This window comes from Linderina pennispora (assembly GCF_002104995.1).
Source record: "Linderina pennispora strain ATCC 12442 chromosome Unknown DL89scaffold_12, whole genome shotgun sequence".
NCBI lineage: Eukaryota > Fungi > Kickxellomycota > Kickxellomycetes > Kickxellales > Kickxellaceae > Linderina > Linderina pennispora.
In genome coordinates this window covers 560,578-574,713 of record NW_024468260.1, presented here as the reverse complement: position 1 = coordinate 574,713, position 14,136 = coordinate 560,578, and the positions used below count along the sequence as shown (strand labels likewise).

At 53.6% G+C, this 14,136-nt stretch overlaps 6 protein-coding genes across 6 annotated transcripts; 2 read left to right on the top strand and 4 right to left on the bottom strand.

The window, feature by feature from the left end:
• Window positions 1-2,029: 2,029 nt before the first annotated feature.
• DL89DRAFT_48128 (uncharacterized protein) lies at window positions 2,030-3,472 on the bottom strand. The gene has a single exon (XM_040891719.1). The coding sequence runs from the start codon at window positions 3,373-3,375 to the stop codon at window positions 2,095-2,097; it is 1,281 nt and encodes a 426-aa protein (XP_040741529.1). The 5' UTR covers window positions 3,376-3,472; the 3' UTR covers window positions 2,030-2,094.
• Window positions 3,473-3,887: 415 nt separating this feature from the next.
• On the bottom strand, window positions 3,888-6,171 carry DL89DRAFT_269412 (sulfate permease). The gene has a single exon (XM_040888295.1). It carries the CDS (start codon window positions 6,128-6,130, stop codon window positions 3,938-3,940), a length of 2,193 nt encoding a protein of 730 aa, XP_040741528.1. The 5' UTR covers window positions 6,131-6,171; the 3' UTR covers window positions 3,888-3,937.
• A 733-nt stretch (window positions 6,172-6,904) lies between these two features.
• Window positions 6,905-8,175, bottom strand: DL89DRAFT_269411 (nucleotide-diphospho-sugar transferase). The gene has a single exon (XM_040888294.1). It carries the CDS (start codon window positions 8,140-8,142, stop codon window positions 6,940-6,942), a length of 1,203 nt encoding a protein of 400 aa, XP_040741527.1. The 5' UTR covers window positions 8,143-8,175; the 3' UTR covers window positions 6,905-6,939.
• Window positions 8,176-8,335: 160 nt separating this feature from the next.
• Window positions 8,336-9,455, top strand: DL89DRAFT_269410 (uncharacterized protein). The gene has a single exon (XM_040888293.1). The coding sequence runs from the start codon at window positions 8,378-8,380 to the stop codon at window positions 9,083-9,085; it is 708 nt and encodes a 235-aa protein (XP_040741526.1). The 5' UTR covers window positions 8,336-8,377; the 3' UTR covers window positions 9,086-9,455.
• On the bottom strand, window positions 9,237-10,361 carry DL89DRAFT_225804 (mitochondrial carrier; the record flags this gene model as incomplete). Its single annotated transcript, XM_040884775.1, has 3 exons — window positions 9,237-9,793; window positions 9,893-10,115; window positions 10,191-10,361. 3 exons carry the CDS (start codon window positions 10,359-10,361, stop codon window positions 9,237-9,239), a joined length of 951 nt encoding a protein of 316 aa, XP_040741525.1.
• A 1,023-nt stretch (window positions 10,362-11,384) lies between these two features.
• On the top strand, window positions 11,385-13,573 carry DL89DRAFT_48082 (Rap30/74 interaction domain-containing protein). Its single transcript, XM_040891718.1, has one exon. It carries the CDS (start codon window positions 11,472-11,474, stop codon window positions 13,197-13,199), a length of 1,728 nt encoding a protein of 575 aa, XP_040741524.1. The 5' UTR covers window positions 11,385-11,471; the 3' UTR covers window positions 13,200-13,573.
• Window positions 13,574-14,136: the final 563 nt, after the last annotated feature.

Sequence of the window (14,136 nt, the reverse complement as noted above, 5' to 3'; positions counted from 1 at the left end):
CACCACCGCCGTGCTATAGCTCTGTGATGCCGGATGCGTCTTGTGGCTAGAAGTGGCATAGGTTGGCTGGTGGAAAGTTGCCGTCACGTAACCAGAGTGCGTCGTGGTTGGGGTGGAGTGTACCACTGCCGTGCTGTAGCCGTGAGATGTCGTGTGTGTCTTTGTCTTGTGGCTGGAAGCAACGTGCGTCTTGCTGTAGTGGTGAGAAGTGCCATGCGTCGTGGTTGAGCTGGGGTGCACCACCGCCGTGCTATAGCTCTGTGATGCCGGATGCGTCATGTGGCTAGAAGTGGCATAGGTTGGCTGGTGGAAAGTTGCCGTCACGTAGCCAGAGTGTGTCGTGGTTGGGGTGGAGTGTACCACTGCCGTACTATAGCCGTGAGATGTCGTGTGTGTCTTTGTCTTGTGGCTGGAAGCAACGTGCGTCTTGCTGTAGTGGTGAGAAGTGCCATGCGTCGTGGTCGGGGTGGGATGTACCACTGCCGTGCTATAGCCCTGTGATGCCGGATGCGTCTTGTGGCTAGAAGTGGCATAGGTTGGCTGGTGGAAAGTTGCCGTCACGTAGCCAGAGTGTGTCGTGGTCGTGCTGGGCTTGTAGCTAGTAGGCACAGTGGTGTACTTGGAGTGAGAGAGTGTTGGATGAGTCGTGCTGGTTATATACTCATGTGAGACATGAACAGTCGCACGCGACAAGGGGCTAGTCGTCGTCGGCTTAGGCATGGACTGGACGGAAGTGATGTACGGTGTGTGCGCAACCGATGGCTTGGGATTGGTCGTCGTCGGCTTAGGCATGGACTGAACGGAAGTGATGTATGTTGTGTGCGCAACCGATGACTTGGGATTGGTAGCTGTTGGCTGAACGTGCGAAGTTATCTGGGTGGGCTTAGCACTTGATGTAGTGTACTTGGGGTACGTGCTATGAGCCGAGGTAGAGTACTGGTGAGTAGCCACAACTGACGAATGCGGCGGTACAGTGACAGCCGAGTAGCCATTGGATGGAGCCTGAGACACTGGTGCGGCCAGCGTAATAGCGGCTGAGGCGAAAAAGAAGATGGTAGTGAAAACCTTCATTTTTTGGAATTTACAAGTAGGTTGTTTTTGATTGTTCTGTACAAGGGTGAAGAGAATAGACAGTTGTTTGTTAATGATCCGTCATCTTCAGCCGAATTGACCGGTCTATATATACGCGGTAAACCCAACAGTATCGCTGGTTATTGCAAAGCGCCGTTACATAACCAAGTTCCAAATCCTCGTTCCCTAAAAATAGGTCAAGATTCTACCTGCATGCATGCATTTTTTGCACAACCAGGTATTGCCTGTTCTAAATATACACATCCTTATGTAAAGGATATGCAAGCATGTGCGGTGCGATCGCCATTGATGGACACTGAATGCTAATTATAAATCGATACCATTTCGTGCAAGTGGCAGATGTTGGCTAAAGCCATGGAGGTCGGTCTATTATTAGAACGCATCTGCAGTGGATATGTGATAGACGCGTACTTTTGCCCTAATGCTTGAGAACTTTTGGACTAATTTTGGACATGCAAGCGTGCTGGTGCATATACATCAAGCACAGCCGTTGCTCAATACACATATTACATCAGCCCAGTGTCAATCTGCAATTGCTGACTGATGCATTTTGCTCCTGGAGTAGGGGTGACGCAGTTTCATGAGAAGCACTAGGGGAACCATTGAGATTGGAAATCAAGACATGTATGCAAGTGCCAACTCTGGTTGACCTGGCTTATCGCAGCTAAAATCAACAGCTACAGTGATAATCTCGTATACGCCAAGGGCAGGTGATTCTACGCAGTCTACAACATGATAGCCTGTATACTATCTGCCAGAAATAGGACAAGTAAACCTCGGTGTTGACAAAGCAGCATGTCTACTACATCTGCTATGGCTTCATGCAGCATTGCGTAGTAGCGAACTTGTATACCAACTGCTAGCAGTACCCGCCAAGATGTGAGGCAAGTACTGTTTGGCTTGCATGGAAATGTGCTCACATCACGAACGCAGGAGAGTTAGCATGAGATGTGGATGGTTATTGTTAGACAATCAAAAACCGCAATAAAATACTTTATGAGCCTACTCGAGGTTAGTCGAGTTGCCGTTGTATGTCTTGGGTTTCTCGTCATCATCGCTGCCTGCCTCCGAGCCAGGACTGGCGTTCCTGCGCCGTGTAAGCTTTTCATCCGGCGACTTTTTGTCCCTTCTGGCAGTTGAGCGAGCCACCGCTCCATCTTCCCGGGTGTAAGTTGCCTGGCTCTCATCTTCACTCTTTCTCCCCGGCAAAAATGCTCCGAAGAATCCGAATACTGCAGCGAGCATCGAGTAAAAAAAGGCGAACCAAGTAACAGGCTCCTTGAATGCCTCGCCGTCCTTTACGCGCCTAGCCGACACATTGACAAGTAGTGTCGCCGTCGGAACAAGGCCCAGCTCTGACAGGTTCTTGTCATTGACATCGCCTCCCAACGTGCGCCGCGGGAAGGCCTCAGCAATATCCAAAGAGCCCTTGGGAATCCCCTCGATCCCTTCGACAAATGCCCGAACTTCGGCAAACTCTGCCTGGACATCAAATTCGCCAGATTCTACGCGCCCATCGCTAATACGGAACAGGATCTTGGTCTTGCCTGTAGTATCTGCCAGCTGCTTCCGCATCGTGTCCTTTGAGCCAGATGCCGATGTAGGTGTGCCATGCACTGCTTTGAAGTCCTCGCGATCCTGCTTGATGCTCTCGAGAATTGTCTTGCGATAGGCTGCATCAGCGCGCTTCTCCTTGGCCAACCGTTTGCGGTACTCCTCCATGTGCTTTGCCTCGGCAAGCTTGGCGGCATCCTGGCTGTTTTGCTTCTTTGACTGAGGCACAGGCAAATAAGAGACTTGTGGTTGAGCTGGTACTATTGGCTGCAGATGAGCTGGGATCGGTGATTGTTGCTGCACTGGAGCCTGTGCTGCCTGTGCCTGGGACGGCTCCTGTGTCTGGGCTGGCTCCTGTGCCTGAACTGGGTCTGCTGCAGCACTGCTAACCATGCTTTCGATCTCTGCAACAATCCGCTGCTCGCTCAAGTCCTCGCCACTCAGTAGTACCTTGTCGGTATTCGACCTGACAATATACACGCTCGGAGTTTGCGTGCTCGGGAACAGCTGCGAGAACATAGCCTCTTCGCTGCTACCACGGACCAGCTTGACGCACAAGCAATGCGTCTTCAGAATTTGCTTGACGTAGTTCTTGTCCAGCATAGTCAATTCGTCGGAAGAAGCGTCGGTGACAATGCAGGCGACAAATAGCAGATTGCGCGCAGTGGCCTGGCCGACGGCCTCGACAACAGGCCCATTGAACCAAATTTCCTCGCTGGGTTGCGACATTACAATGAAAATAATATGAAAGGAAACGTGTGTGAATGCGGATTCAAAAAAGGAAAAGTGATGCGCTGCATCATCGACCTAGAGCCTACTGCTGTCGCGATGGCATGGCTGAGAAAAGCGCGGTAATTTTTGATTTCACCACGCATTCTTCGAATAGCCATACCGAGCAATTCAGGCAGTTTCCGACACAGCAGCCATATATCCCCAGCTCGAAGATTCATGATGCACATCATAGCAGCACATCATGTAGGTGCTGATGTTTGTACGGTGCACACAGGAGGCTCAGGCTGTTAGCAGAGGAGAGTGGGCCTGTTAGCAGCCAGACAGATGGGTATTTATCGGTATATGTAAAGTGGGTGCAATACCAACAGAAGGCAGTGCCTTTAGCATGACTGTGGGGTAGCCATTCCTGTCGTTTGCTATAGCCTCTGTCACTTGGATGAGGACTGACTTCCTACCCGACTGCATGTCGGGTTCAGCTGGTGGGCCCAACCACTTGGTGGCTACTGTGCTACTGGTTGATAACACATTTATCTTGCTGCATAATTACAAATTGGAATGGCTAAATGGCAAGCTGGTTTTTGGCAGCTGCCAATGCCTCGTTCATATCGATATGGAAGAACGGCCTGTCAATGCTCATGACTGGCACCGTCTTTACCTCTCGTAATATCGCTACCTGCTCATGCTCACTCAGGGAATTAGGGTCTTCGCTAATAGCCGGTTTATCGTTGTCATTCTCCTGCTGAAGACCGATATTTGCCACTGTGAACACTGGTCTCTGGCTCGCACCGACCGGTGCGCCAAAACCAGCAGCTATCAGTGCCCGCCTGGTCCATACCGACTTTATACCGACAAAGTGCCACGATACCGAGCAATCTGCATGGCGGTCAAGCTGCTGGCGCACGTCGAGCAGATTCTGCACTGAAGTGATGTCGACATGGGAGACGCCGGTAAAATCCAGAATGACCGAGCGCAACTCAGGCTTCGATGTGTCAATATCGGACTCCGTCTTGTGGCGTGGTCCTGGATCGTTCCATGGGCGGTTACCAAGAGAACCGTACGGGTTCAGTATACCTGGTCGGGTCTGTTGCATAATCTGTCCAACCATATGGTCGGTAAAGTGAACGGCATTTGGATACAGGTACCCCTCGTTGAGGCGGTAGATGAAGATACCGCTGGGAGGAGGTTTGACATCAACTGCTGGGTTGGATCCGTCAGTGTGGTCGAGCGGTATGTAGACGTTGCGACGGCTGTCAGACATTGTATCGCAAACCTCGATCTGGCCAACAAACTTGCCCCGTGCCTTGGCAATACGGAACAGCATCAATGCAGCTGAAGCGCCGACGGTGGTATAAATGCCGTTGTCGATTGACGAAAACACAGAGACAGTGACGCCAGCCCAGAATATCAGGAACTCAAACGGCGAGACATGCCAGAATCCCTTGACAGTCTTTGGGCTGGTGACCAAATTGCCAACAGCGTGGATGATGACAGCAGCCAACACAGCATTGGAGACATAGTAGAGCACTGCAGGCAGAGCATAGATCGAAATGACAACGATCACCCCGGTGATGACGCCGGCGAATGGCGTCCGTACACCGGCCTTCGAGTTGACTGCCGTCCGCGAAAACGAGCCAGTGACTGGATACGCACCGAAGAATGGGCCAAAGATGTTGGAAATACCAATAGCAATCATCTCCTGGTTAGGATTGATTGTGTACTTGTTGACGCGGCCAAACGACTTTGCAATGGAGATGTGCTCGATGACCAGCACAATGACGGCGGACGGAATACGACCAGCAGCAGCTGACAGAATGTCTGAGCTGATGTGTGGAACGCCGATATTTTTGAAGCCCCGAGGGATGTCGCCCAGGATTGAGAACCTGGGATTGTCGTGGCGCGAGTGGTTGACCAGGAAGGACATGAGAGTGTAGAGTAGAATGACGAACGCGGTGCGCAGCGTATCCATAAAGAAAAATAGGCGTTGGTATCCAGGCCACCGCCGTGAACAGTACCCTGATCCCCAGCGGATAAAATACAAGAGCGCCAGAGCCGTGAGTCCTAGAGCAGCGTTGATATCGCAGTATCTTATGTTCTTGAAGAAGTTGCCAAACACCAGATACGTGGCCTCGCGTGTATTGTACCCAGGCGCCTTGTTGTTGCCCATCAGACTTGGGACCTGTCCCATGGCGATGCTGAGTGCCGAGCCAGTCATGAACGCAGCAATTGCTGGTAGCGGAATAAAGTCAACAATGAAGCCAAGCCTCAAAAACCCGATGCCAGCGACAATGCATCCCAGTACGACCGACAGCGCGCTAGCCACTACCCATGGCGTATCCTGGTACTGCGGCAGCCTGGGCAGCACATCGTTGAGGATCTCGCCCATCAATGTCGACATGACTGCGACAGGGCCAATGGTGATATCCTTGGATGTGCCGGTAGCGCAGTATAAAATGACACCGAGGAACGAAGAATATAGGCCAAAATAAGGCGGCAGCTGAGCAAGCTTTGCATACGCCATGCTTTGTGGAATAACGACGACGCTGACAGTGAGACCGGCGATGAGGTCCCCGATAAGCCACTGCCAGTTGTAGCGGTAGAACCAGGTGAGTACGGGAAACGTGGTTTTTGCATACTCCACGACCTCTGAGCGTGTAGGTAGTATGTCCTTGAGCCACTCCTTGGTAGATGCCCGAGGCTCCAGGTACCCCATCTCCGTAGCAAATGTTGTGATCGTGTCTTCAGAAGCAGGCATGGAATAAAAACATAGACAAGGAGAAATATGCAAACTGAAACTTTGCAAAAGAAAATGGCGTTGGCAGCAGGAGCTGCTTGCGGCTATTTATTCGTTTCCTGCTCCTTGGTGGCGAAGAAACAGATGCATTGTCGAGTCAGAACCGGCTCAGGCAGCCCTAGAGTCAACACCAGAGACATTAGTAATTGAGTGCCCGCACGCGCTGGAGCTTATCCCGCATTCCAAAACAGGCGCGGGCCACGGTCGGCAGAATCTAGCTGTCATTACTGGCTCGGGCATCCTGTGTGATTGTCATGGCAGCCTGGGGACGAATGTGCCATGAAAAGGCGGTCTCTCCGATCCAGCTATACTGCTAATCACAGCGTTCATTGTAATGCACGTCTTTTCATATTACTGCACCTGTGTATGTCCCTGGATGTCTCTGGGGGTCCCTGCGTTTAGGTCATCGTATCTTCGAAAAAGAACCGGTGATAGAATCTGCGAACAGGTTCTGACAGAAGGAACCTGAGGAATTCGAGCATGAAAAGGCGTGCTTACCGAGGTCAGCTTGCATGTGAGCCGAAAAATGTCCAAATGCCTGTAGCCAAAGAGCGGAGCGACAGAAAAATCAACAGGCAACTAGGCGATTGCACCATTGGTGTTGTTATTTGCGTGATCCGCTTTTATTGCAGGGAGCATTGTCACCACTCCCAGGCGAAGACCAGCAGGGCTGTTCCGCCCCCATTGGGCAGAAGTCCGGCTCCAGCAGACCAGCAGCCCACCATTGGCCCGTGCCTGGTCAATGAGTGCATGTAAATGTGATATATTTGTTACTGTATGAGGTTGCGTGGATCGACTCCTAGTTTCCCGTCGCTCCATCTGGCTGAGCACGACATCGGGTACATATGCGTGCTCTTCTTCGGGTCGCAGTGGCACAGCATCTGCCTGTTTAGCTCGCTTGGACACTGCTGCAAAAAGTCGTGCTTGTACCCAACATCGCTGAACCAATGCACGTCATCCGACTTCAAGAACATGGCAGCCGCAAGCGATCTAACGGATGCATCCGACCACCGCTCATAGTAGAACCCTGATCTTCTGTCCAGATACTCAAACAGCTTCCGGTAGAGCTGCGATCTAACAAAAGTCAAGTCAACGATCTCAAAATTTGTCAGGAACAGGCATCGGTTGAACTCTACAAGCCCGCTGCTGTGCCTTGTCAACAGCCATTCCAGCGAGTTGTCGCGGCTGAGCATCATATGGAGGTTGTCGTGCATAAAGCTCTGTGCGGTGGCCCACAGCGACGGAATCGAATCGGTATTGTCTTGGATGGAGATCGCAAAACCATACGTCAGATTGCGGGACTGCATTAGTGTGAACGGGTCCTCGACGAAATCGCATGTGTAGTGAGCTCCTGGTTCAAGCCGCCATACATAGCGGTATTTTTGCAGGGCTGGGTGGTCAGCGAACGGCTGCGCCCAGTACCTTACCATATGCCTATACCCCTGAGTATCGGCATCCATATCATTGCGGTCCGCCCAGTCGAGGGCCTCATTGTGTGCCCTGCTCCTGTCCACCCAGTCAGGGTACCCCCAGTTCTCGGTGATCAGACCAAACTCAACCGAGGCACCGTTGGCCATGGCACGCACCGCTTTCTGGAATTGGTCAGAGAATGGCTCTTCGCTGAGAAACACGTATGGGTAATGGTACCGATCGTTAAAGCGCTTCTCGATATCGAACATTGTGCGGCGCACTCTGGTCAGCGAGATCGTCCGAGTAATGAATAGCAGGCAGCCTGAGACTAATTCCTCAGCAGGCGGTGCCGAAAATGTGAATGGTGGGTCGATGAAGTCGCCAGGGTGGTGTTTGAGCTGGATCGGTCGTGGTCCATCTGCTGGGTCTTGTGACAGAGAGGAGGGCAGCGTGTCGGTGGTGAATCGTGTGAGGGCGCTCGCGAGTATGTAGCCGGCGATGCAGAATGCGAGGGCACCAAGCAGCAGGCGCGCAAGTCTTCGTCGGGTAATTGTGAAGGGCATGCTAATGAAGAGAGTTACTAATGCATTGCAAACAGAAAAACAGCAAGAGTCCAAGAACTTGCAACAGCGAGCCCAATGCAATAATGCAGAATGTAACTGCGCTTAATTGATCTGGCATGTACAGATTCGGATCTGAGCACGACATAGTAGTAAGTCATCATCCAGGTACCGCAGCTGTTGACAATCACAGCATTTCTTGTCTCCACTAGCCCACCTGCCCGTTTTTCACCCCAGTATGCCGACTGAACTGCTCTATTTTGACGACACGTACCTGTTTGCAGGCGCTGCCACTGTCCTTGGCGTCACCTGTAGCTCAGAAACAACCGATGACCCCGATCTCGCCAAGGCCCTCAGCAAGGCTCAGCATGCGGTGATTCTCGACCAAACGCTGTTCTACCCGCAGGGCGGCGGCCAGCCAACTGACGTAGGCACTATTTCCAGCAACAATGCTGTGTTTTCCGTCAAGCACGTGTTCAGCTACAACAGCGTTGTCTACCACTTGGGCGAGTTTTCCGAAGGCGAGTTCTCCACCGGCGACTCGGTCGTCTTGTCAGTGGACGAGGCAGTGCGTCGACAGAACGCCAAGTGCCACTCGGGCGGGCACACAATCTTCAGCCTCATCAAGGACTCGCAGTGGCCGATGGTCGAGAAGAAGGGGCACCACTTTACGGATGGCGCCTATGTGGAGTTTACTGGTATCATGCCCGACGAGATAGACAAGGACAAGTTCCAGGCCATGGTCGACAAGGTCATTAGCGACAACGTCGAGGTGACGGCGTATACGAAGGAGGATGGACTGAGGTATGTCAAGGTGGGCGATTTTGTGGAGAATCCCTGTGGCGGCACCCACATCAAGAGCACTGGTGAGCTGGGCAAGCTGGTTATCCGCAAGATTGCGAGGCGCAAGGGCCAGAACCTGACCAAGATTTCATACACCGTGTGAGCTTCTCGTAGCTATGTACTCCTCCCCTCCACCTGCATTTATGTGGGTGGGGAGGATACTGATGGCAATACACAGCAACAAAAGATACCACATATACTACAACATATCTTTCAAAATGCTCCTTTTTAATGCTGAATCCGTGCTCCTCATTTCACTCGCGCTTGTCTCGCCGGGCGATCATCCACTTGAAGTACTCGTATGTAGTCCAGCTGATGGCCGTGGCAGGCATGTTGGCAATGACTCTGGGGCGAGCGCCGCGGAAGAACCCGTTGACGCCCTGCTGCTTGTAAATAATCTTCGCCGACTGAATCATCGAGCTCGCATTCCTGACCTCGGGGTCAACCGACGCGCCGCGCGTCTGCAGCAGCGTCTTGCAGCAATCGATCGGGGTTGTCAGTGCCGCGGCCACGGCGCCCGCCAGGCCACCGGCGACAACGTGTGTCAGGGGCGAGTACGAGCCATTGGGGTTGAGTGTTTTGCGGAACAGGTCGTAGCAGCCGAATTGGATCGACTGGAACGGGATATTCATGATAAGCGTTGTCGGGTAGGAAACGTAAAAGGCGCGCAGACCCTCCTTGCGCATGACCGTCGCTGCGCAGTCGGCAATGTTGCGGTAGCTTGATCCAACAAGCTGCATGCGCTGCTTGATCACGTCGAACGGGTTCATCAGGGCATCGCTGACGACTGTCGCCACACCGCCGGCAGCACCTACACAGGATATAAAAATGATGAGCTGTGCATATGCCAAGGATAAAACGAATTCTGCGGGTATTTTCTTTTTTGGGGGGAAGGAGGTGGAAACCTTACCTGCAGCAAGAGCGGTGGTTTCGCCAGCCGAGTTCGACAGCAGCTTCTTTGTTTGTTCGTAGGTGGCAAAGTATACCGCATGGGCAGGGCCAGCGCCAAGAACGACCGACATGACTCCCCTCCAGAGCGTACGCATGCCTTCTGTGGTAGAAATAATCTTAATTGCGTGTGTGACGCCGCTGTAGACGACCGACGACGGTGATCCGACCACTTGCATGCGAGTCTACAAATACAGGTGGATGGTTTAGCGACGGGAAGCTGCTTTTGAATCAAGGGCAGCTCTAAAACGACGGCTTACCTTTACAATGTCGAACGGGTACATGACAGAGTGCTCCATGATGCCGGCAGCAGCACCCGCAATCAAGTGCATGGTCAGCGGGGACGTCTCTGGCAGCTCCTCGTAGTCGTATTCGATGGGCTCGGCAGCGCGAATTTTCTGCGGCGTGGCAATTTCGTTCGGGTGCGACATTTTTCTGTTTGCTTAGTGTAATATGGAGTAGAAATTAGTTTTCTGCTTGGTGCGTGTTGAATGCGTAATACAAGATAAGAAAGCGGGAGAGGGAGCAGCAAACAGAAAAGTGCGTATACAGAAAAGTAGGTGGAGAAGCAAAACAGATAAGACCTGCTGGTTTCGAGAGGGTTTTTAACCTACTGCACAACACCCGTCGACCACGACGGAGGAAAGCTGAAAATTTTTCTAGGAGAACGGCTCCGCCCTTCTTGTGAGGATTGACCCAGTGCAGCTGAAAAGTCCTCCCGTCCAATTGTGACGCACTTTTTCTTATAAGATTTTGTCCCGTTGCATCAGATTTCTGGCCCCAAATTTCTCGCTCATCCCGCCCATCCCGCTCATCCAGCGCTGTTCCGCGCAGAAGCGTCTATCAGGCGGCACCAAAGCCGCGCCCAGTTGCACAGCATACCGCATCCTCCGAGAGGTGGACAGATCGGTCCTCGGGTCTTCCGAAGCCGCTTGATTACTGTAACCACAGAGCCCGCTTACTAAGACAATCACTAGAGTGGATGAGGTGCATCATGTTGAAAGACGCTTCAAAAAAACGCGGCTCTGAACCAGCGCTCTGTCGATCTCGCATATTTTCAGCTGCCAGGAATGTGACCCAACTTCGGTCCCCATGAATCCCCGGCGTGCCTCGGATATGTGCGGTTCGCTAGGTCTGCGGTGGCGGGTAGTTTAATTAGTCCGTCTTTCGGGCAGGACAGCCTACAGGTGTGGATATTGCCGGCCGCACACTGATTTCGTGGATAATTCAGCTTCAGCGTGTGCCACCACCAGGTCCAAGAACACGTAGCGCCATGTCATTACATGCCGCACTACCCCATGCAAGTATCAGACATGCCATCTCTAAAATGGCCACGTGACGTGCTAGCTAAATCCTATCCACTAATCTGTTCCTGGATTTGGCACAGGCTCAAGGCGGGGTTTATGAAAACAGGAGCCACCGAATCATCGACTCACCTGAGCCGCGACAACTTCCACTCACCATCGAGGCGCTGCCAATTTTGCCTTTCTCCTTTTTCAAGAAAATCATAGGCTCATTTACTGTATAATATTACCATTCGCATGAGCTCAGGAATTAAGAAGAAGGAAAGAAAGCCAATTCCGTCGTTCTTGCGCCCAGCGGGCCTCCGTCCGGGCCAGGCGGCGCCCGGCAGCGACCTGCGTCGCCGGCGCCCTCTCCCGCCTCCCAACCGGGCCAAGCCCAAGAGTGAAGACCGGCCTCTGGCTGCAGCACCGCCCGAGGACAAGCGCGCGTGCACCGACTACCGGCTTGTATCCTCGGCACACGAGCGCACACACAATGTGATGCGTTTCCTCACCTCCAAGCCCGTGGACGTGACCAAGTTCACGCAGCCAGTGAAGCTGACGCGCCTGAGCCGCACGTACTATCGCCGCAAGGCCGAGAAGGCGCGGGCAGCAGCTGAGGAGAAGCGCAAAGAGGAGGAGGCGAAGCGCGCAAAGGAGACTGGGATGGAAATTAAGGAGGAGGAGGAGCAGGTGCCAGCTGCAGGGGAGCCAGTGGATCCAAGCAAGGACCGGCCCAAAGCCGACACGTCGATTATTGCGCCGTTTGGCGGGGCAACGCGCAACAAGCAGATGCTGTTTAAGAAGCGCACAAAGCAGGTGTTTTTTGCTGACGAGGAGCAGCGCCGGTTGAATATCGAGGAGGCGCGGCCGTGGGTGCTCGAGGACTATGACGAGAAGGAGAGTTGGAACGGCACGCTTGAAGGCGGCCAGAAGTCCGACTACGTCTTGTTTGTGCTGATGGATGACGGATTCAAGGTGGTACCGGTGGACCGCTGGTACAAGTTCACTCCCAAGCTCAAGTATCAGACGCTGACGCTGGACGAGGCAGAGGAAGAGCTGAAGAAGGCTGCCAAGAACGAGACACAGAACCGCTGGCTGATGAAGAAGCGCACCAAGCAACAGGGGGAGGAGGACGAGGACGAGGAGCCTGCAGAGAAGCCCACCAAGAAGACGCTGGTCGAGTATGACAATGCGGATGAGTTTGACGATGACGACGACGATGATGATGGCGGCGCACGCAAAAAGCGCAGGCCGACCAAGCACGGCGACGCCGACGAGGTCGACTTTGATGAGGAGTTCGCCGACGACGAGGAAATGGGCGACGACCTATTTGGCAACGAGGATGACGAGGCCGACAAGCAGCAGCAGAAGAACAAAAAGTCTGAGCTCGACTCTGACGTTGAGGAGGAGGACGAGGGCGAGCTTGGCTCGGCGGGCAAGGAGATGAAGAAGCTGATGCGTAAGCGTGAGGAGAACGACGCGTACGACTCTGACGGCGAGGAGAACCCGTACCTGTCGGTGTCAGAGATTGACAGCGACGAGGAGGAGCAGCAGCCCAAGCCTGAGGAGGACAAGAAGGACGCCGTGGCCACCGATGCCAAGCGTGCTGTCTCAGCCAACGCCGCTGCGCCAGCCAAGGAGGCGGCTCCCAAGGCAGCGGTCCTACAGAAGGGCCAGAGCGACATGGCGAACAACACGTCGGCCAAGAAGCGCAAGCGGCCGATGCCGTCAGCACACAGCCACTCGAATGAGTCTCGCAAGCACGCGAAGACTGCGCCCAAGCCCGCCGAGTCGGATGATCTGATCACCGAAAAGGAGGTCATAGAGCTGATCAAGAGCGGCGTCACCACGACCAAGGCGCTGATCGGCAAGGTGCGCAGCAAGCTGAAGGCGAACCCGGCGAACAAGGCGCGCATCCAGACCATCGTCCGGACCGTGGCCATCCTCAAGGACGGGAATTTGTCGCTCAAGAAGCGCAGCTAATGCTGCTGTCGCCGCCTTTCTGGACTGGCGGCTGCTGGATGCCTCTAGTGACTGTGGTGTTTTTGACAGCCAATAATAGGGCAATGCCGTGTAAACTGGAGTGGGCTGCTCGGGAGATGACTGGTTGCTGGGAGTGGACTGATTTGTCGTCACACCACTCTGCAGATGACCCTGTAGGCGGTGTTGCGCAGGATAGGGGTGGGAGGCCTGCTGAAGCCTTCTCCCCCTTAACTGGCCTGGGCGCGCGTTGACGGGCGGTATAAAGCCCAAGTCGGACTCCTGGCCACTGCCTTGGTCGACCTTGTCTTTACATGTAGTCTTTTATCCAAAACCCAATTCCTCATCCATAAATCTCTTGTCTGTCATGTCGTATTCCAGCAACATCTCGCCACAGGACATCCCGAGCTCAACCCGCGCGCGCGCCGCCAGCTTTGCATCCTCTGCCTCACCCACCGAAGAGCTGCTTGCATGCTCGCCAACCTACACCGAGGGCTGCGAGCTCTACCCAAAGGCTCTGCGGGACACCGTCAACATGCGCGCTGACGGGGCGGTGCTCGGCGAGCGCGATCCGAAGATCACCAGGGAGGCCGAGAGGCGGCATGCTGAGTGCATCAGGCGCCAGGAGCAGATGGGCGAAAAGGACCACAAGGAGCTGCTGAGCCTGTACCCGCAGGCAGCCAGGAGGGCTAGCGGAAACAGTGCTAGCGAGCGGTATTAAGTAGCGCTCTATTGTAGAATCGCCAAATAAATGTCTGTACTCTTAGTAGAAAGGCGGTGTCAGGGGAATCAGCGGTATTTAATCAAGCTGGAGATTATCAGTGCTGGAGATTGGTGGGGTTATCTTGGAAAAGCCTCAACAGGCAGAAAGGCCATGGCTGGTGCTGCCCGAATCTCTTTGAAAAGCACCTCTCCAATTCAAACCTATTCTATATTCCAA